General features: G+C 46.2%; 1 protein-coding gene across 4 annotated transcripts in view; it reads left to right on the top strand.

Moving 5' to 3' along the window:
* The window catches only part of caskin1 (CASK interacting protein 1), a 114446-nt gene that overhangs the window by 47105 nt on the left and 45564 nt on the right, over positions 1-21777 (top strand). For all 4 annotated transcript variants that reach the window (XM_039611170.1, XM_039611171.1, XM_039611169.1 and 1 more), the window contains exon 2: positions 10078-10129. In XM_039611170.1, coding sequence (XP_039467104.1) covers positions 10078-10129 — 52 coding nt within the window. The remainder of the gene's footprint in view (positions 1-10077; positions 10130-21777) is intronic.

Genomic DNA, 21777 nt, shown 5'->3' with positions numbered 1-21777 from the left:
GAGGAAAGAAAGAGGGTCAATGAGGATCAAACAGCTCCTGCAGTGTTGTAACACGCACACACACACACACACGCACAGAGAAATATCTACAGGGTAAATTATTATTGCTAAATGTTATATATTGAGGAGTCAGTGTTTTGCTGTTGTTCACAAATCACTGTAATGTCTGTAAATCTGTTTTGGAAGCAAAGCTGCCTCTCACTGCATGTGTATACGTTCATGATGCAGAACTGTGTGTGTGTGTGTGGGTGTTGGCTGATTTACTGTGTGTACATCTGGCAGGCAGAGGATGATGTTGGCAGGGATCCCACTTTTACCCTCTCTGTCCTTATATGATGCCGTGTACAAAGCTTCCATCCTTATTTGATGACATGGGGGTGGCCATGCCCTTTTATGATGTCAGGAAATGGAGCAGGAGGCCGCAGAGAGCTTGCTTCAAAGAAAAGCAAAGATTCAGGCAGCACACAAAAGACATAAATGAACATCCTTCTATATCTTGTTGAATTTCCAGGGTTTCTATTATGCTAGTTCCTATTATAAAGGTGGACGCTCATATTAAAGATGGCCAGCGTGTCAGATAATACAGTCTATACGTATAGTAGAAAAGCACTATAAGAACCAGTCTGTTTACCATTTAGCTCCCACCATCTCAATTAGCGATTCAAGTAGAGCAGGGGTGGGGAACTCCAGGCCTCGAGGGCCGGTGTCCTGCAGGTTTTAGATGTCACCCTGGGTCAACACACCTGAATCAAATGATTAGTTCATTACCAGACGTCTGGAGAACTTCAAGACATGTTGAGGAGGTAATTTGTTCATTTAAATCAGCTGTGTTGGCTCAAGGACACATCTAAAACCTGCAGGACACCGGCCCTCGAGGCCTGGAGTTCCCCCAACCCTGAAGTTGAAGTTAACTAATTCATCGCCAGACCGATATTATCAGCTTTTTGCCGATCTGTTATTATCAACATTTAAAATAGGCTGTTTGATCATTCAGTTCAGTTTGATTTATATGGTGCCAAATCACAACAACAGTTACCTCAAGGTGTTTTATATTGTAGGTAAAGACCCTACAATAATATTAACCCTTGAGCAAGAACCTGGCGAGAGTGAGAAGGCTAAACTCCCTTTTAGCAGGAAGAAAGTGAAAGCAAAAAAAAAAAAAAAAAATAATGGCCATTATATTGGAATATCACATTTTTAAATCACCAAATATCAGCCTGTTCTCACTCCCGAGGCGTAACATCCCGACGATTTGTCACGTCCCGCGGAGTTCCTGAGGAACGCGAAAGGTGACCTTATTCTTATGCTACGCTCCGGGTTATGGATGAAATGCAGTAGAATGACGGTCCCGGGGAAATACACTTTCCAGCCATGTATTCCAGCCCTAACCCTAACCTTACTCCTAACCTTAACCAGCACTTTAATGACGTTAAATAGTGTTTTCCAAAGCGAATTAAGTAAAATGAACGAACATGTGTGGATTCATTCCAAACGGTTCTCATGTTTCCTCATTTTTCTGATCTTGTCATTTAGGGACGTGTTGGGTGCCCGAAAGAGTAATATGTTGACGATTTGTCACCCTGCGTCAAATATTATGCTTTGGGAGTGAGAACATGTTGCAAATATTGGTACCAGAATCTGATATCAGTAGGACTCTATATCCTTCCCACAGGCTGCAATAAGCTTAGACAGACAAAATGACTTGCTTTCATTATCAGTCCGAAAAGATGAACAGCTGCATTAGGAAATTTGATTAAAAGCCTGTGGACATATAAATCCAAGAGGATAAGTTAATCACGACCTCAAAGGAACATTCAGATAAGACAGATCCAATCATAGCACTTAAAAGTCTGCAGAAAAAAAACTTTGTAGAAAGAGCCGTAAATATATGAACATAAACGTGTGCAAGGACCTTTGCATCTCCACATAATGACATAAAAAATATATCAGCCCCTCATCACTACACAACAATGCATCACTCGTACCACTAAGAAAAACAGTGTTAACTTAAAATGTCAACGATGGAGTTTCACAAGACATAAACTTTTTATGGTTTTTGTGTACATTGTGGCAAATATAATTACTGTCATTTATTGCTGTTGCAAAATCCCCCCAAAGTCAGGCCGTGCAAAGCTCAGAGCAAGTTAAAAAAATACCAACATATATGTTTTCTCTTAAATAAACAAAAACTGAACATTTTATAATTACAGGACAGTCTGGAGAATGAACTATACATGAACTCATGTATTTTTTTTACCCATCCGGCCTAGTTAAGATCAAACTAATCTGTATATGGGCCACAATGTAAAATGAGTTTGACATCCCTGCTCTACAGGCTTCAGTTAGCATGTTAAATGTTAAAGGTCATGACAGTACAATTAGAAGAAGACTGAACAAGTATGGCTTATTTGGAAGGGTGGCCAGGAGAAAAGTCTTTACTCTCTAAAAAGAACATAGCAGCACGACTTAAGTTTGCAAAGGTGCATCTGAACAAATCACAAGACTTCCAGAATGATGTCATTTGGATAGATGAGACTGAAGTAGAGATGTTTAGCTATGAGGCACAGCACTACCTTTGGCAAAAACCGAACACAGCATTGTCAAGACAGAGGGGTGATGATTTGAGCTTCTAATGCAGCCATAGGACCTGGGCATCTTCCAGCTGTTGAGTTGACCAGGAACTCCTCTGTATACCAAAGTATTCTAGAGTCAGATGTGAGGCTGTCTGTCTGACAGCTGAAGCTTGGCTGAAACTGGGCCACGCAGCACAGCAATGAATCTACAACAGGCCCAGTGCTCATGCTGTGGTGGGACCTTTAGAAAGCTGTGCATAAACACATGCCTGCAAATAGTAGGAACAAAATAGTTCAAAGGTCAGATAAGGGACATTTCATGGGTTAAATGTAGCATTTAAACAAGTTAGGGGAAGTTACTCTGACATGAAAAGATAATTATAAAACGCTCCTGATTTGATTTTTCTGGGTAAATGTTTAAGAAAGAACTTCATAATGCATGAAGGCATACCCCGCTCCAACATCTGCCAGTGTAATTTACATGCTGCAATTGAAAAATGGAGAGAGGAAAAGTGATTCACTGACACAGCAGAGAAGTGCTGTTACCTTTCTCACTGGTGAGCCTGTGGGGAAGAATGTGAGAGAAGAAAGCAGGAAAGAGGGATGAAAAGGTGAAGGAAGCAGTCAGAGTGGGACAGATCGATCTGGGCCAAGACAACAGGTCCGCTCTCAGAGACAGAACGACTGTTTTCCATCCTCATTGCCAGGGAGAGAAACGGGAAGGTGACAGAAATATGCAGAGAGAGAAGAAACAAAGAGCTAAAGACAACTAGTTAGCAGAGCAAGTGAAGCTTCCTTTTCTTTAGCAAACAACTATTTAATGTAATAGAACAATAAATGACATTGCCTAAAAGTAATCTGTACACTAGGCACAGTCTTTCCCAGGATAGATATTACATAAGTGAACACATAAAGAGAAAAGCAGTGACACGGTTTGCTTCTCCTTTCCCATGATGATAGCATCGGTCCCTTTTTGCCACAGGCAAGAAAACAGAGGATCAGCAGACTGAGAATAATCCTCCCTAAGAACAACAGCCTCTTCTTTTAGCTACACCAACTGTGTTTAATATTAGGCATATGAATAAATCTAACCTTTTTGAGCATGCACCTTCTCTCCGGCATGTATAACTTAAAGGAGCCACAGTGCCTTTCAGCTCTCATTGACCTTTCACCTTTACATGAGCCTGCTAAAGGGAAGCAGCCCACAGTTAACATCAGGACCTGAGAAGGATTGCAGAGGGGAGGTAGAAGGCTTTTAAATTAACTTTGAGTTCATCCCATAGGGTGTATATAAATGATGGATGTGAACTCCATAGGTCTGTGGACCACATAATCCCTAATATTACTGTTTCCTTTGGCTTTTGGAGCCAGAGACGAGCACATGTGGACGACAGGGCAGAGTGGTACGTTGTCAGCTAATGCCAGCATGCTTGGTTAGCAACCTTTAACGATGACCTATCTGGTGCAATGGAAAGATGCTAACAAGTTTTAGGTAAAAGACTAATTAAATGCTACAATTTTACTCAAAAAGAGTGAAGCAAAAACTTCGTAGATGCTGTGTACCACAAATTAAGGCATATAATTATATTAAAATACCCTAAACAGGAAAAAACAACAATGAGCCTGAGTTATTGGAAGTGAGCGACAAGCTGTACCCTAGTAGTATTTAAATGAAACCCACTGTACAGTTGTTACGAGATGGGAAACTCTCCATAGAGACATAAATAGTTGTTTGCATTAGACTATCAGTGTAATTTTATTGCTATAAATTTGGGCATCTAAACATGGGAGCCAACTGACTCATTTTTTGAAGCCAGCCTCCAGTGGTCACTCCAGGAATTGCAGTTTTTGGCACTTGAGCGTTAGCTTAACTTTTTTCAAATTGGTATCTCCACAGTCTCTCTCACACAGGCTGGTTAGTCCCACAGTTTGCTTACAAATAGCTTAAACAATCCAAGTACAAACAAACAGTTTACCGTTCTTAAACCTGCTTCTTTATATGAGATGTATTTTATTTCTTTTCTCTTTTGGGGCCTTTTTAATTGACTTTGCAATAACAGATTGTAGTTCACAGTTTTTCAGCCTCCAGCAGTTTCAGAGAAGTTTTGCCTCTGAAGCTAGAATAAGCTCAGAATTGAATCAGCTGGTGAGCAGCGATTTTCTATGGTGCTGTATTCTTTAATATTCCATTAAGGTTTACACTGCAGGTGCAGTCTTCCCCTCAGGCAGGTCTTGGTTGGTAAAATACAGGAAACACCTCTTGCTGAGAAGGAAAACTGATGATTTTGTGGTTCGTTCTTATTAATAAGGCTTGTTTGAATTCATGTGTGTCAGTAGGCATAGCAAAGGTATCTATGTATGTATATGTATACATATGTATAGTTAGTGTGTACATATGTGTGTGTACATGTCTATACATAGGAATAGTACATAGTACATAGGAATAGTAGTGGTACAATAGTTATGTTAAGCTATATAGTTTATGTCTTGCATATTTCCACAACCATATCCATAATCACATACTGTGTATGTTACCGTTGTATATAGTGTATTATCTTACTTATTTTTCATTGTTTGTACTTATTTGTATTTTTTGTATTTTCCTTCTAATATCTGTACCTGAGCTGAGGTAACGCAAAAATTTCCCCGTCGTGGGATCAATAAAGTCTTATCTTATCTTATCTTATCTTATCTTATCTTATCTTAAAGAGATACACATAAAACATTAGAGTCGTGTGTCTGAAAGAAAACAACACAGTGGGCGATATATTGGATTTTTAAATCACCAAATATTGGTATCGGCCCTTATATGACACCAAAGATCCCGACAAAGTTTCCAAGTATGATCTTTTGAAAGTGAGACTGGTCTCTCAAAAGAACACTATATTCGAACCTCTAAGATGCCAGCGGCTTTGTTAGAATAGCAGTATTCAGCACTGCAAGTATGACAGAGAGTTGGTCCATCTTATATAATGGTAGCTCTGTGAATGTGGAGTCCTGAGCTGTTTTCGGCTGGGTGACTTCACATTATACACACACACACAGACTAGGCATGGACAGTAGTAGTTGTCGTAACAGTTTTTACATGTGGTTTCACATTTGGAAAATCTGTATATGGTTCTCTCTAAAGAGCTTTAGCCTTCCTGCAAGCACATCTGCAAGCCACTTTGCAACCCACCTTTTTGTCTTAGTCATATCGTTTGTCCTTGGTACCTGCTCTGTTTGGTGCTCGGATGTTTCTACTCCTTTCCCAGAACTGTTTGACTACAGTAGTCCTGACTGAACTATAATATTGCATGTTGCAGAAGTCCTATTACTAGCCATCCCCTTTATGTAGTCTGACAATAAAAATGCTGAATTATTAATGCCTCATCATGTGTCGCTATGAGTAGACTCCACTGAACCCACTTATTTTTCATTCTCACTTTCCTGAATACTGTTGGAGATCTTTAATGTTGTTTTCAGTTAGCTTTTTTTCCCCAATATTCATTATGACAAATTTTCAGCCCAAATTCTGGACACAAAAGGCCTCAGTTCACTCACAGTTTTGCTGCTGCTGCTCAACGTACTAACCAATTTGTTTAGATGTAAATGGAAAAACACATTTATTCTTTTTTCGTTTTTTTGCATGCATGTTGAAGAAAAACTGCTCTTTTGATTTCTTCTATTTTTGGTTAATAGTCCTGTAAATCGTGATCCATGAGTTAAAGCAGTAGACATGTGGCAGTACAAGCATTGAGAGTTTGGTGGTGCCTTTTTTTCAACCTTTCCAAAACCCCTAGCATGTTAGCATGTTCATCTAACTATGACATTCTCGTATGACATGCCTGGTAACAATTCCAAGAGTTACTTTTTGTGTGTTTCTGTTTCATAGTCTTCCTCTTTATCCAGTGAAAAATGTGGCAAATTCGGTTACCTAACCTTTTGGGATTTCCTTACCTGGATGACTGAGCGTGCATCAAGACATATCCAGATGGCGTTTTCCTATAACTTTGGTCTGTCTCAAAGACTTACATAAAAAGGGGAATTTTACCTGGTTTCATTTGAGTTTTTTTCTGTTGGCTCAGGGTCATAGATGATAGCTGGTAGCCATGTCATGGGGTTAAAGGAGCTTGGTTGAGGGCTGCTGAACACATGGAAAAGACTGCTGTGTGTATGTGTTTTGTTCTTTTATGGGGAGAAGCCAGTGATTGTTCAGTGTTTATCAGGAAAATTCAAAAAAGTGAGCTTTATTTGTTTTTTCTGGCCTCTTTGAACTTTTCTTCCTTTTATCATAACCTCCCCACACTTTAGTATTTATGTAAGTTAGCGGAAATATATCAGGTTTTATTGTCCACACACACACACACACACAACACACAGGATGTACATTGTGCCTTTGAAAGCTCCTGTATTAAGAAAAAAGTGAATTCCTGCATTTAAGTGGCCAGAAATAGCCTGTTAGGAAATCAATGTTCCTCTCCCAGTGGTGCTGGGAGCTGTCTCCCCTACAATAGAGGGACTGTCCTGTTTCCTGCACCCTAGAGGGAGTGTGCGTGTGTGTTTGTGGATGGAGCAAAAATGTGAGAGAGAAAGAAGGGAGACTGCAAGCTCATCCTTGCTGTGCCTCAGTTCTGCACCATCAGCTAATAAGAGACAAAAACAAAGGGCAGAAAATGAAAAATAATGAGGTTGAAAGTAGCAGTTGTGCTTGTAGATTTAGTGCAGTATTAAACTTGTCTGTGTGCATGCGTGTGCATGTGTTCCACCCCTGCAGCTGAGCCACAAGCCACAACGCACCACAGTATGCATGGATCTGCATCTGTTATTTCAAGCCAGCAATTGTGTATCTGTGTGCGTTTACAATGAACTTGACCTAAATCTGGACGTAGCCACAGTGCCATCGCCACAATAGTTGGTTAGATAACTCCTGTCGGGAAGCCTCATGTTGTGTGTTTTCACCAATTCCACGTTGGTTTTTTGAAACCAGATGTGATGAGTGTGCGATGGACTAACCGGCTGAGAGGAACTGCGTGTTCTTTGGCTAACAACTTGTGACTGTCAGGTTTTAAGCCTCCAAGCATTTCCTTATTTTCCCCTTTTTTGACTTGACTGTGATTGTGACAAAAATACACAAAATGAACTCAGTGGTTTGTTCAGTATGGCTTGAAACCAGTGAGTGAGCCCACAAAGTTCACACCATATCAAGACTTTTTGCCAGCCGAGGAGTCGCCCCCTGCTGGCCCTTAAAAATAATGCAAGTTTAAGGTACTCCCTCATTGTCTCTGCAACATGAGGATTGTTCCGCTCATTAGGGAGGCAAAACTCTATTAAAAATTTGATTTTATTATTTTATTTCAAGCTTTCTCTTTCTCAGTCTGGGGCAGCAAAGACAGCCAGTGTACATTTAAAACCTTTTCACTAGAAAGAATTCTAGCATAGCATCATAGCTTCAGTTTGTACTTTTATAGTAAAACCCTGAACATAATTCTAATAAATCATAACCGAGCCTGGTTCCATGCTGTATAGTTCATATCCTCAGTATTATCTGTACTTTATATGCCATGAGCAGGAGAGGTCTCTGCTCATGAATTGACATTCCAGTCTATGCTGCACACTTTTCCAAGTCGTGCTTGGTTATCTCCTGCACAGATTTAATGCACAGTCCATATTGCAGCTACACCGTGTGGATTCAAATGTGGTGTGTTGCAATGTAAAAAAGGTCAGAGGCCCAGAACCTGCATCTCATACTGAACATAACATCCAGTTATACTGATTTCCAACTCCTCATTTTTATTTTTGGACTCTATGAGAGTAGCTTTGCATGAATCCTTATTAGTTTTATAGTGGGACTTGGGAGCCTGTTAGTTCATCCTCTGTCTGAAACAAGCTGTTTTGGCTTCTCTCATTTTCAATTCAACTCAATTCAATTTTATTTATATAGCGCCAAATCACAACAACAGTTGCCTTAAGGCCATCCTCTCTTAAAGGCATCTTTCTTCTGATTGGCTGCCCGTTATATACAGAGGGTTTGAAAGCAGGTGGGCGGGGCTTCTGTACTTACAATGAAGCTGTCTGTATATGTCATTTATATGTCATTTTTGGGCGTCCAATTTTGGTCCCCTGGAGGAGTTGTCGTGGACGTCTTACACATTTAAGACGTCGTTTTTATACTGCTTCTCTCGGCTCTGTAGTCTCGTGGTTCCAACATGTCCTCCACCCTCTGGAAACATGATAAACAGTTACATGTGAAGGATGTCTGCAGAGTGACAAGCAGACTTCTCTAAGGTGATATCAACAAAGCCTGTCGAGCAGATAGTCCAGTTCATACATTCACTACTTTCCGTCGCAACTTCTGTCACAGCCACATTCACTTCCTCTTCCAAAGCTCTTCACAATAAAACAGGATACTTGGAAAAATGAACCATATATAATGCAAATGCTCTTTAAAATGTATTAAACACATTGTACCCATTTTAAAAGGAAACACTTTAACCATTTTTATTTTACATCTTTTCTAATATTTAAACACATTTTAATGAGTGGCAGTTTTAACCTGGTTACAAGCAAAGTTGATTAATTGAAATACATAAACCAGTTAAAACAGGAAAATATAACATAACACAAAAATCCCACGGGAGCCTAACACATAATAAATCATGTTTGTTTAAAAATAATATGTACTCATATGTATCATGTTGATAACAACAATGTTGATGTTGGTAAATTAAAAAAACTAAACATTTATTAGTGATGTAAATTTCCCGCACCTGTCATAGATGTTCATGTGACGTCCAAAACAAATGACCCAGTCCAAAGTTCAAAGGTTGAACATCATATTGGCATCCAAGGTAGGTCGTGGTTGGACGTCTGAATTGTGGACCTAGTTTGGATGTCATACAGATTTCCAGAATTGGTCATGGACCCAATATTGATGAAATCTGCATGTCTAGCTGACCTCCAGTGTTTAGTGGGTGATATTAAGACATCTGCCCTTCTGGACATCACACAGACCAAAGAGTAAAAGTATATATTCCCAATAAGCTGGGAAAAATCATTTTAATAACTATTGTGTGACTTGATTTGGAAAACATTTTCACATCTTTTTTGTGGGTTTTGAATCTAAGTGCATTGTCATATTACCTAAATTCACACACATGAGCGAGCATGCTCTGAATGACGTAAATATTTAGAATGACAGACACGTACGGTGCCATCACCGCGGGGGGGCTGGAGTCGAAGTAATGGCATTCTTTCATGCAAACAGCGGGCGAGGAAATGTGACGGCAGCGTGACTCATAATGAGATCTTGGCTTCCGTTCGGTGGAAATGAGTGAGGGGAAAAGTGGAAAATGCTGTTTCAGCTGGCTTGAGGAATGAATAAACCTTACCCTTCCTCTAGAGTACGATATTGTTGCAATCATAAACGTTAAATATTGCTCATAACAAGGTACTGATGGGGCTATTGCTATCATATTTGTGGGCTGCAAAAATCCACTCATGCTCCCTTTTATTTGTCTTTCAGAGCTCCTCGGGTCTGCAAAGAAAGTGAATGTCAACTTCCAGGATACAGATGGGTGAGTTACCCTCCTTTTCCTCTTCCATATATCATGCCTCCATCCCAGGCCAGCTTCTCCCCCTCCTTTCTCCTGCTTAATAGCATTCCCAAGCAGCATTATCATAGTACTTTTACTTCTCTCTTTACAGTATTAAAAGCTAGGGGATTAGCCCATATACCACTCAGCTCAGAATGTTGTGTTTATTTATGCGTGTGTGAGAGTATTAAAGGCATGATATTAGGTATTACATCTAAGCACCTTCACCTCTTTGCTCCCATTTTGTCATTAAAAGCATCGCGTGCTCCCAGTACGCGGCTACGGGCCCGTCGGCTCTCGGTGGTGAGCCGCCACTTGAAATCCACCAGACGATGGCAAAACAAAACTGCAAACAGAACTGTGGCCCACTTCCACGCAATCTGGTGTGTTATGTAACAGAACAATTTGGAGAGACAGACTTTTATTTCTTTGACAAAAGGCTGGGGAGACATAAAAAAGGGATTCTTAATGTGAAAAATCAGGTGATTTGTTGTGTGCAGCTTACCATTGGCGAGAAATCACAGTGAGTGGCAGCTCCCACAGACAGGTGGAGGAAAGGAGAGCCAAAAAAAAGTAATGGGTTGATATGGCCGCCATTAAACAGGCTGTCGAGATGACTTACATCACTTTAACGCAATGTAGTGGAAATGCAGTGCAATGATGTTGTTGTTTTTTCCCCATGTTTCACATATGGATCATATTGCAGTCTGAAGGTTAACGCTAAACTCATTGTACAGTTTATTTTCAGTCGTCCTTGGTTGGTTTATGGCTGCAACCATTTCTCCTGTGAGTATTTCAAAGAGAAATGAACCCATGGCTGTATCTGGGATTCTGGCTCAGCATAATGTGATAGAAGTGAAGTCTGTTCCAAATATGCTTCTCATCGTTTTCATAAACTTCATGGTATTTCTTTCATTTTATTTTATAGACCTGTTATTACATGTTTGATTTTTAAATATGTTTTAGCATCAGTGTGTAAAAGGTACTTTAGAGTAATGACAACTTAATGTGTTAGAAATTGAAAGTTAAGTAGATAAAACTAATAAAATTTCACTTCAATCAAAAGTCAGGGTTCTCCTGGGAACACATAAAACTTTAAAAGTGATTTTTATGCTCTATGTCTCAACACAGTTTAATAACAGAGGTCTACAGAGAGGTGCTGGTATCTATTTGCATCCTGATATGATTTGTAAAACTCTCTACAAACATGGTTTTAGTTTGTCATTATGGGTTGTTGTTCTTAAGTTGAAGGGAAAAGAATCCAGAGTTGCTCATTTTAACCTCCAGTTCCATACGTCTTCATCTTTGTCTGTGATAGCTTTGCATGATTAGTTGTCCAAAAGAATCCCTTTGTATCTTGCAATAGGTCTTGGTGTCCCTCAGTAACCATGCCGTTTAGTTCCATTCCCTGTAAGCTCTCTTCTGATTGGCTGTCCCTTGCAACCAAAACATTTATTTTAATTTGAATAATCAAGTGGGTGGAGCTTCAGGTGCAGCCCCTTGAGGCAAGCATGCGATCTGACATATTGAACTATATAAATAAAGCTGACTTGACCCATCACCCTTTATAAACATTCCAAAGGACCTAGCCAATAATGACATGAATATTGCAGTGAAGTAACTAAAACCATGGAAAAATAAAAAGGAAACAACATTTTTAGCAGATATATCTGTGCAGTTATCTTATAAAAATTACTTAGACTCAAGTTTTCCATTCAAGCCTGGTTACGTGAAAGCATCAGGTATCAAAATACTGACTTTAACTAGTTTAATTACAATAAATTTTCTCCCGTAAGTTTGTTACATGAGTACAGTGTAAAATGTTGAATTTAATGGAAATTGGTTAGATGAAAATTACTTGATTAATATACATTCAGTTTATAACAAGCACATTTTCCTTAAAGATTAGCTGCATGAATAAATAAACCATTGCTTTTATATATGTCAGTTGCATTTTAGTCAAAATTATTGCTTCATGTTTATTGAGGGTGAAAAATCTTTTCTTGAGTGTAATTACTTTTAACTTCTGAGGCAGACATTCGTCAAACGAGTGTCCCAAACGGCACACTATAAATCCCCTGCTAGCACCTTTTTGCACTTCACAACAATCAATGATGGTTAAAAAAAAACACAGCGTCATCTGAAACACACTTCCAAGAAAACAACAAAGGAGAGACGTTATGATATTCTTTTTATGTCCTCTCTTTGTTGTCTGACAGTTATGTTTGAGTTGGGTTTAATGAGGGTTGTAAAGGATTGTGCGGAGGTGGAAATGGAGGCTGCGAGCGCTTGTTATTGGGCCGTCAGAATGCGACGACCATGAAACCATCAGTAAATCAACTTTAAATTCTCCCGGTGACTCACTTCACCATCATTCACATGCTAGCTCTCTTTTCCTCCTTTCTAATGTGCACCCTCGCCTATGAGTCATATCCAGCAATTCTTGTTGTACTAACAGAACCAGAAAAAAACGGAGCCGACCCCTGATGGGAATCTAGAAATTAATAGAAAATTAGCCAAGTGGGACAGTTTCTAAGAGGCAAGGCTGCTGCAGGAGTGCCTTAGATTCATTCTTTCAGATGCATGAACTGCTAACTAAAGTTAGATTATATCTCTCAGTGCATCCCAACATGGGTTATTCTTGGTGGAAATGACAGTAGGTGGAACGCTTGCATGGATCTAGATAATTCAGGACTGTATTTGAGAGCCACTTAGTAATTTTTAAATAAAACAATATTTACTTCCTAAACCAAAACAGGAAACTACATTTTTACATTGACCTTAGACCCTGTGATTAACACTCTTCTCTCAGAACTGAGAGGATTGTACTACCAGAAAGCAGCACTGCAGAGATTGAGGATAGCTAAGTACCCGGGAATCCCACAGGCAAATGGTAACCATGAAGAGGCCGCTGGGAAAGCTGCAACCACCAAATACCGACAGGGTGTAAGGGAATGCCTGAAGAGTCTGTTGAATGGGTAGAACAAGATTAGGACAATTTACACCTATGCCCTGCTGGAGGTTAGATACCCTGCTGGGATGATAGGGTGGCCAAAGGAGGAGATGGACCCACTGACATCAAGACAAGGAAGCACCTGACCATGCATGGAGGGTTTTATTCCAAGTCCACCATCCTGAGACTGTACGCTAAGCGGAAGGAAGGAGGCCGAAGACTGGTGAGTGTCAGAACCAATATCCAACATAAAACAATAGGTCCATGTGTACATTAGGAAGATAGGCCATGAGTGATTGTGTGCTTAGTGAATACTTCAGGCAGCAGAAACCAGAGGACAGAGAGGAGTAAGAAGGGGAGCCATCATGGAAGAAATGCATGGAAGTAGCAGCTGATATCGATAAATATTATCAGCGGCTGGACTGAAAGACAGCATAGAGGCACTAATCACGGCAGCACAGGAACAAGCTCCTAGCACAAGGTCCATAGAGGCTGGGGTCTGTCTGTGCAAGCTGTGTAAAGATGCCCCTGAGACAATCCAGCACATAACAGCAGGGTGCAAGATGCTAGCAGGCAGGGGATACATGGAACGCCATAACCAAGTGGCTGGCATCGTATACAGCAACATCTGTGCCCAGTATGGCCTGGAAGTCCCGAGATCAAAATGGGAGACGCCCCCTAGCGTGGTGGAGAATGACCAATCTAAGATCCTGTGGGACTTCCAGATACACATACAAACTAGTGATTGCTAAGCAGCTGGATAGTAGTGGTGGACAAACAGAGTAGTGAGTGATGTAACTATACCAAGTGATAGAAGAATCAAGAAGAAGGAACATGAGAAGCTTGAGAAGTATCAAGGGCTGAGAGAGGAGCTAGAGAAGGTAAAGGCAACAGTGGTCCCCATGGTACTCTGAACACTCAGGGCAGCGACCCCCAACCTCGGCAAGTGGCTCGACATCTGAGATCTCTGTCCAGAAGATTGCTGTCCTACGAAGGGTGCAGGACCCTCATGCTTTGGTCGAGGACCTGAGCTTGAACGATAAAGACTGCTCTGCATGGTAAGTGGGGAATTAACCTTCATGTATCCAGAGTACGTGGACTATCTACTTTCTTATTAAAGTGATCTCTTGGGTATTTGTATTCTTGTACCATTTCCACCATGTCCTAACCTTATGGAAAGATGAATAGTAGGAGTCCTAAATCTCTGGAGTCCAACAGCAACCTAATTTTGCTTGTGGTTACACGTCCTCCCCAAATGGATCCAATGCCTGACCAACCAATAAGTAATACTACCCATAAGAGAGGCAGGGACTAACTTTCCAATACCAAAACTACTGATTAATGTGGCTTAAACAGTGCAGTATCTCCAAGCATTTTTTCCTTTGTGTGCCACACCTCTAGATTAGTTCAAGTTGCTTGGCTGGGATTGTTTGCAAATTGCAACAACAACGCAGCTCATTTTTGACTGATGCTGTAACAGAATCTTTTTGGCTTAGCTGTACTTGTTTTAATTGATGTACATGACGCACTGCTCTGAAAACTGGCTCTTAATCAAATTAAATTCATCAGCATGTAGTACTGCAAAAGAAAAAAATTGTAAACCGTTTAGCTCAAAAGACAAATTGGACAAAAACGTAAATGCATGAGTGAACTTTAATTAAGTTAGAATGCATGTATAAATATAAGCATTTTTAGAGTACCAGGAGTTCCCATTTATACTGAGCACTCTTGTTTTTTGCTTCTCCTTCCACGGTGGTCCATTTTTTTTCGTCAGTCTGGCACTCGCTGTCAGTTCATCCATGATTGTCTACTTAATGCAGCAGGAAACAAGAGAAGATAGAAATGCAAATTCCTTGAAGCTCGACTCATGCCAGCTTCAGCCCCGGTGAGGATGATTTAAACTGAGCTAAAAAGACTGCGAAGCGTGCCGAACAAAGTGGCCTCTGTAAAGATAAAGATGAAGAGTAATCCTTGCAGAGCGGCGTTTCCACTCTGAGTGAAACTAAACAGTTTAATCTAATTAGTGTGTTTACTGTTATTGCCTGTTTGCCCCCTAATTCCTCTCACAGTAATGAGTACGGGGTGATGCTGGTATACTGCCCAAATAACTCATGAATATTGTTTCTGAGAGAAATGCATGGGTCAAGATAAATATTGCGAGTAATGAGTCTGCATAAACTGATTCATTTTAGATTCATTTACTCCTCTTGGCAGTGGCTCGAAGACTCTTAATGAACTCACTCTGCAAAAGAAGAAAAAAGAAGCTCATGTCATAACTGGCAACTTTTATTGTCAGTGCTGTGCATGTGTGCGAAACAGCGTTTCCAGAGTGAAAATGGAGGCTGGTGTTGCACTGTGATTACAAACAGCAGGAATCTAAAAAAAAAAAATGCTTGTCACTAGTGTGGTTATATTTAGATATTTTGAAAACTGAGGAAATGAGAAATTAGAGCGAAGACTTTTCACATGTGTACGATTGACATTCCACAAGAGACCTGACATGCGACAACAACAAACCACTTACCGAGGATGAAGATTCCACTTTATAAACCCTGACAAGGAGATGTCCATTGAGACATGAGAGTACATTACAGAAGAGCTCCGCTGCAATTATGTATTCACTTTAGTGGGTGTGAATGTGTTTGTGCACGCATAGCGGTTTGCTGTTGGAAAGTATCATAGAGGACGGAGGCTTTTCTGGAAATAAACACACTGAACATGCGATACTCCTTAAAGATATAAGGCCAAAAAGTGAGGATTAGATTAAAAACGCTACAATGAATTGGCTTTATTTACTTGGAGCTGGAACTAGAACAAGTCAAGTCAAATCAATACAAATGATTTAACCAAAAAGAGGTAAAAATAATTTTATATGGAAGGACAAGCCCCTGCACAGTATGTACCACCGGCAGGTAGGCACCCTTTTGGTGCAAAAATACTATTTTATGCTTGTCAAACTGTTATCTTTGGCATATTTATAGCTTCACCTAAAGAAATTAGAACAAAGTATGTGCTTTTGTGACATACTGCTAGCAACAAAGTGACTAGAGATACAATTTAAAATGCATTTTTATTAGTGCTGTCAGCGTTGATCTCGTTAAAATGGCAAATCTCCGTTAGCGAGTTAGCGCGGATCATCCTGTGCGTGGGGCTGCACAGCATCAACCCGTTAGCTTGTTAACGCGTTAACGAGCTAACCGCTTGTTAATGTTACATTAACAAGCTGTTTTATGTTTGAATGATTAATTGTCACGCCCAGTGTGGCGGGCGTGTGGAGTTTATAAAGAGGACCCAAAAGGCGGCAGCTCTGGTGCAGGTGAGTCTTTATTACACGCGTGGGTACAAACAACAAAGGCAGGTGAACGAGAACTGAAAAACCTAAACTGGGTGAAACTAACAAAACAAACCAGAAACACAGATGCAGGGAGGTCCGGGAAATCACACATGGCGAGACGCAGGGAGAACGAGGGAAACAACACAGACGAACCAGCGACGAGGACGAGGTAACACACACTATAAATACACACGCCAGGAATCAGGGAAGGGAAACAGGAGGGGAACACACCTGGAAGACATCACAGCTGACGAGGGTGGAGGAACGTAAACAGGACACACTGACATAAGGCACAGACCGTCACAATAAAACAGGAAACACATACACACAAAGACACAGACTAGCAAACGCGACTTAACACAAGGGTAGACGGCAGAACAGAACAACACTAAACCGGAGGAAGAACAGAACCAAAATGACACTAGTAGAAAACACAAAACGCTGGGTCAAAAGGACCCAGGATCGTGACAGTACCCCCGTCAAAGGCTGGCCCCAGACAGCCCAACAAGGAAACAAAACAGCCAGAGAGAAAAAAAAAAACACCACAACAAACAACCCGACCAGGGCGGGCGGTGGGGGTCCAGGACGGAGGGCTCGAGGCAAAACCAAAACAGGAGCACAAGAGGGACAAAAAAACCAAAAGCAAAACACGAGCCAGCACCAAAAAACAACAAAAGAAACACACTGGAGCCCAAGGAAACAGAGTCTAAAACAGAAAAGTTCAGGGGCCGCCAGGGGCCGACCGCACAGGAGTCCAAACAGTTCCGGGGGCCAACCGTGCGGAAGGCCACGGTGGCGATGTGGACCCAGGTCAGGGGGCCGGCCCGGGGGCCGACAACCCAGGAGCCCGGACAGTTCAGGGGGCCGGCCGTGAGGACGGCAGCGGTGCCGACGTGGGCACAGTTCAGGGGGACGGCCAGGGGGCCGACCGCACCGGAGCCCAGACAGTTCAGGGGGCCGGCCGTGCGGAAGGCAGCGGCGGCCACGTGGAAGCAGTTCAGGGGGCCGGCCGTGCGGAAGGCAGCGGCGGCCACGTGGAAGCAGTTCAGGGGGCCGGCCGTGCGGAAGGCAGCGGCGGCCACGTGGAAGCAGTTCAGGGGGTCGGCCAGGGGCCGACAGCACCGAGCCCAGGAAACAGTTCAGGAGGCCGGCCGTGTGGACGGCAGCGACGCCGACGTGGGCACAGTTCAGGGGGCCGGCCGTGAGGACGGCAGCGGCGGCGACTCAGGCGAAGGCGGTCCGGGGGCCGCCCACGACGGCGATGTCGCCTGGCCAGTGGCCTGGAAAGTGGCCAGTCAGCAGCAGACCCCGACGGGATAGGACCAGGCGACGCCGAAGACTCGGAGGCTGGACCAGGCGACGCTGATGAGGCCGCAGGTGACGGCGTGGAAGCCGGAGACGATGAGGCCGCAGGTGACGGCGAGGAAGCCGGAGACGATGAGGCCGCAGGTGACGGCGAGGAAGCCGGAGACGATGAGGCCGCAGGTGACGGCGAGGAAGCCGGAGACGATGAGGCCGCAGGTGACGGCGAGGAAGCCGGAGACGAAGAGGCCGCAGGTGACGGCGAGGAAGCCGGAGACGAAGAGGCCGCAGGTGACGGCGAGGAAGCCGGAGACGAAGAGGCCGCAGGTGACGGCGAGGAAGCCGGAGACGAAGAGGCCGCAGGTGACGGCGAGGAAGCCGGAGACGAAGAGGCCGCAGGTGGTGACGGCGAGGAAGCCGGAGACGAAGGCACTGCAGCTGGCGGCGTGATGGTGAGAGGCTGCAGCTGGCGTGAATGAAGAGGCGGCAGCTGGCATGGAAGCCAGAGACGGAAGCGCTGCAGGCGGCGGCGTGGAAGCCGGAGGCGGCGGCGCTGCAGGCGGCGGCGTGGAAGCCGGAGGCGGCGGCGCTGCAGCTGGCGGCGTAGATGGTGAGGCTGCGCTGGCGTGGATGGTGAAGCTGCAGCTGGCGGCGGCGTGGAAGCCGGAGACGGAGGCGCTGCAGCTGGCGTGAATGAAGAGGCGGCAGCTGGTGTGGAAGCCAGAGACGGAAGCGCTGCAGGCGGCGGCGGCGGCGTGGAAGCCGGAGCGGCGCGCGCTGCAGCTGGCGGCGTAGATGGTGAGGCTGCCGCTGGCGTGGATGGTGAAGCTGCAGCTGGCGGCGGCGTGGAAGCCGGAGACGGAGGCGCTGCAGCTGGCGTGAATGAAGAGGCGGCAGCTGGTGTGGAAGCCAGAGACGGAGGCGCTGCAGCTGGCGTGAATGAAGAGGCGGCAGCTGGTGTGGAAGCCGGAGACGGAGGCGCTGCAGCTGGCGGCGGCGTGGAAGCCGGAGACGGAGGCGCTGCAGCTGGCGGCGGCGTGGAAGCCGGAGGCGGAGGCGCTGCAGCTGGCGGCGGCGTGGAAGCCGGAGGCGGAGGCGCTGCAGCTGGCGGCGGCGTGGAAGCCGGAGGCGGAGGCGCTGCAGCTGGCGGCGCAGCTGGCTGGCGGCGGCGTGAAGCCGGAGGCGGGGCGCTGCAGCTGGCGGCGGCGCTGCAGCTGGCGGCGGCGTGGAAGCCGGAGGCGGAGGCGCTGCAGCTGGCGGCGGCGCTGCAGCTGGCGGCGGCGTGGAAGCCGGAGACGGCGGCGCTGCAGCTGGCGGCGGCGTGGAAGCCGGAGACGGAGGCGCTGCAGCTGGTGGAGGCGCTGCAGCTGGCGGCGGCGTGGAAGCCGGAGACGGAGGCGCTGCAGCTGGCGGCGGCGTGGAAGCCGGAGACGGAGGCGCTGCAGCTGGCGGCGGCGTGGAAGCCGGAGACGGAGGCGCTGCAGGCTGGACGGATCCCTTGGACCCTCCAGCGACGACAGGAGGCAAAGGCCGGACGGATCCCTTGGACCCTCCAGCGACGACAGGAAGCAAAGGCCGGAGCGGTCCCTTGGACCCTCCAGCGACGACAGGAAGCAAAGGCCGGAGCGGTCCCTTGGACCCTCCAGCGACGACAGGAGACAAAGGCCGGACGGATCCCTTGGACCCTCCAGCGACGACCCTCCAGCGACGACAGGAAGCAAAGGCGGAGCGGTCCTTGGACCCTCCAGCGACGACAGGAAGCAAGGCGGAGCGGTCCCTTGGACCCTCCAGCGACGACAGGAAACGAAGGCCGGAGCGGTCCCTCGGACCCTCCAGCGGAAGCCATGACTGAGCCAGCGGTCAAGGAGGCCACTAGCTGACACAGAGGTGACCGGCAATGCACCGAGCACTGGTTTTGCCCAGGCAACACTGACACGGAGGAGTTCTCTGAGAGCTGCTTAATCTTCAGGGGTCCAGAAACAGCTGGGGGGTGAAACCTAGCTTCTGGGGAGGCCCTGGAGTGCATTACTTCGCTTGAAGCAGCTAAAGCGCAGGAATCTCCCTGGGAGGAACTTAGACCTTCTCCCTGCATGAAGTGAGTGTGTGAGACTGGTGACGGAATGAGCGACGGAGCTGCGGGGGACACTGGAGCTGCGGGGGACACTGGAGCTGCGGGGGACACTGGAGCTGCGGGGGACACTGGAGCTGCGGGGGACACTGGAGCTGCGGGGGACACTGGAGCTGCGGGGGACACTGGAGCTGCGGGGGACACTGGAGCTGCGGGGACACTGGAGCTGCGGGGGACACTGGAGCTGCGGGGACACTGGAGCTGCGGGGACACTGGAGCTGCGGGGGACACTGGAGCTGCGGGGACACTGGAGCTCATGGGGACACTGGAGCTGCGGGGGGACACTGGAGCTGGGGGACACTGGAGCTGCGGGGGACACTGGAGCTGGGGGACACTGGAGCTACGGGGACACTGGGGGGACACTGGAGCTACGGGGGACACTGGGGGGGGACACTGGAGCTACGGGGGACACTGGGGACACTGGAGCTGCGGGGGGACACTGAGCTGGGGGGGGGACACTGGAGCTACGGGGGACACTGGGGACACTGGAGCTACGGGGGACACTGGGGACACTGGAGCTACGGGGGACACTGGGGACACTGGAGCTACGGGGGACACTGGGGACACTGAAGCTACGGGGGACACTGGGGCACTGAGCTACAGGCGGACACTGGGGACCTGAGCTACAGGCGACACAGGGCCTGAGCTACAGGCGGCACAGGGGCCTGAGCTACAGGCGGCACAGGGGCCTGAGCTACAGGCGGCACAGGGCCTGAGCTACAGGCGGCACAGGGGCCTGAGCTACAGGCGGCACAGGGGCCTGGGCTGGCGGTGAAACGGGAGCACTGGAGACTGAGCAGCTAAGGAGCTGCTGGAGGCTGAGCAGCTAAGTGAGCTACTGGAGGCTGGGCAGCTAAGTGAGCTACTGGAGGCTGGGCAGCTAAGTGAGCTACTGGAGGCTGGGCAGCTAAGTGAGGCACTGGAGACTGAGCAGCTAAGTGAGGCACTGGAGACTGAGCAGCTAAGTGAGGCACTGGAGACTGAGCAGCTAAGTGAGGCACTGGAGACTGAGCAGCTAAGTGAGGCACTGGAGACTGAGCAGCTAAGTGAGGCACTGGAGACTGAGCAGCTAAGTGAGGCACTGGAGACTGAGCAGAGTGTGGCACTGGAGACTGAGCAGAGCGTGGCACTGGAGACAGAGCTGAGAATGGCTGCGAGGCAGCTAACTGAGCTGAGAATGGCTGCGAGGCTGCTAACTGAGCTGAGAATGGCTGCGAGGCTGCTAACTGAGCTGAGAATGGCTGCGGGGCAGCTAACTGAGCCGAGAATGGCTGCGGGGCAGCTAACTGAGCTGAGAATGGCTGCGGGGCAGCTAACTGAGCTGAGACCTGCAGAGCAGGCGATAAGCTGTTCCTATCATTATCTGCTGCACAGAACACAGCCCCAGAATGAACAGTCAAACAGTCCGAAAACGGAAAAGAGTCCTCACTCACCACAGCCGGCGAATTAGAAGTCCGAACGTCCGGCTGTGGGGTGGCGCGCCGGCGGCGCGATCGGCGTTTTCTCCCCGCAGATGGCTCCGACGGGCCGGGCAAGTTCACCTCCGACAAGTCGGGCAGCGAGGCAGGGGTGGCTGAGAGAAGGTGAGGTGTGCGCCGGAGAAAAGCCTGCATGGTCGGAGGAAGAGATCCCAAAAGCCATGGCAGGCCAGAAAAGAGCCGTTGAAGCCGGCTTTCAACAGCACGGCGAAGCTCATACGGAGGGTTCTCCAGCCACTTCCCGAGGAGAATCTCCACATTATAAGCGATGTCATCTTGGAGCTCCTCGGATGGATTGAATGCCGCAGGGTCCATGGTGGCTGGTTCGTGCTGTCACGCCCAGTGTGGCGGGCGTGTGGAGTTTATAAAGAGGACCCAAAAGGCGGCAGCTCTGGTGCAGGTGAGTCTTTATTACACGCGTGGGTACAAACAACA

Source organism: Oreochromis aureus, linkage group 4, assembly GCF_013358895.1.
Source record: "Oreochromis aureus strain Israel breed Guangdong linkage group 4, ZZ_aureus, whole genome shotgun sequence".
NCBI lineage: Eukaryota > Metazoa > Chordata > Actinopteri > Cichliformes > Cichlidae > Oreochromis > Oreochromis aureus.
The sequence above is the reverse complement of the archived record's forward strand: the minus strand, read 5'-3'. Positions and strand labels throughout refer to the sequence as shown.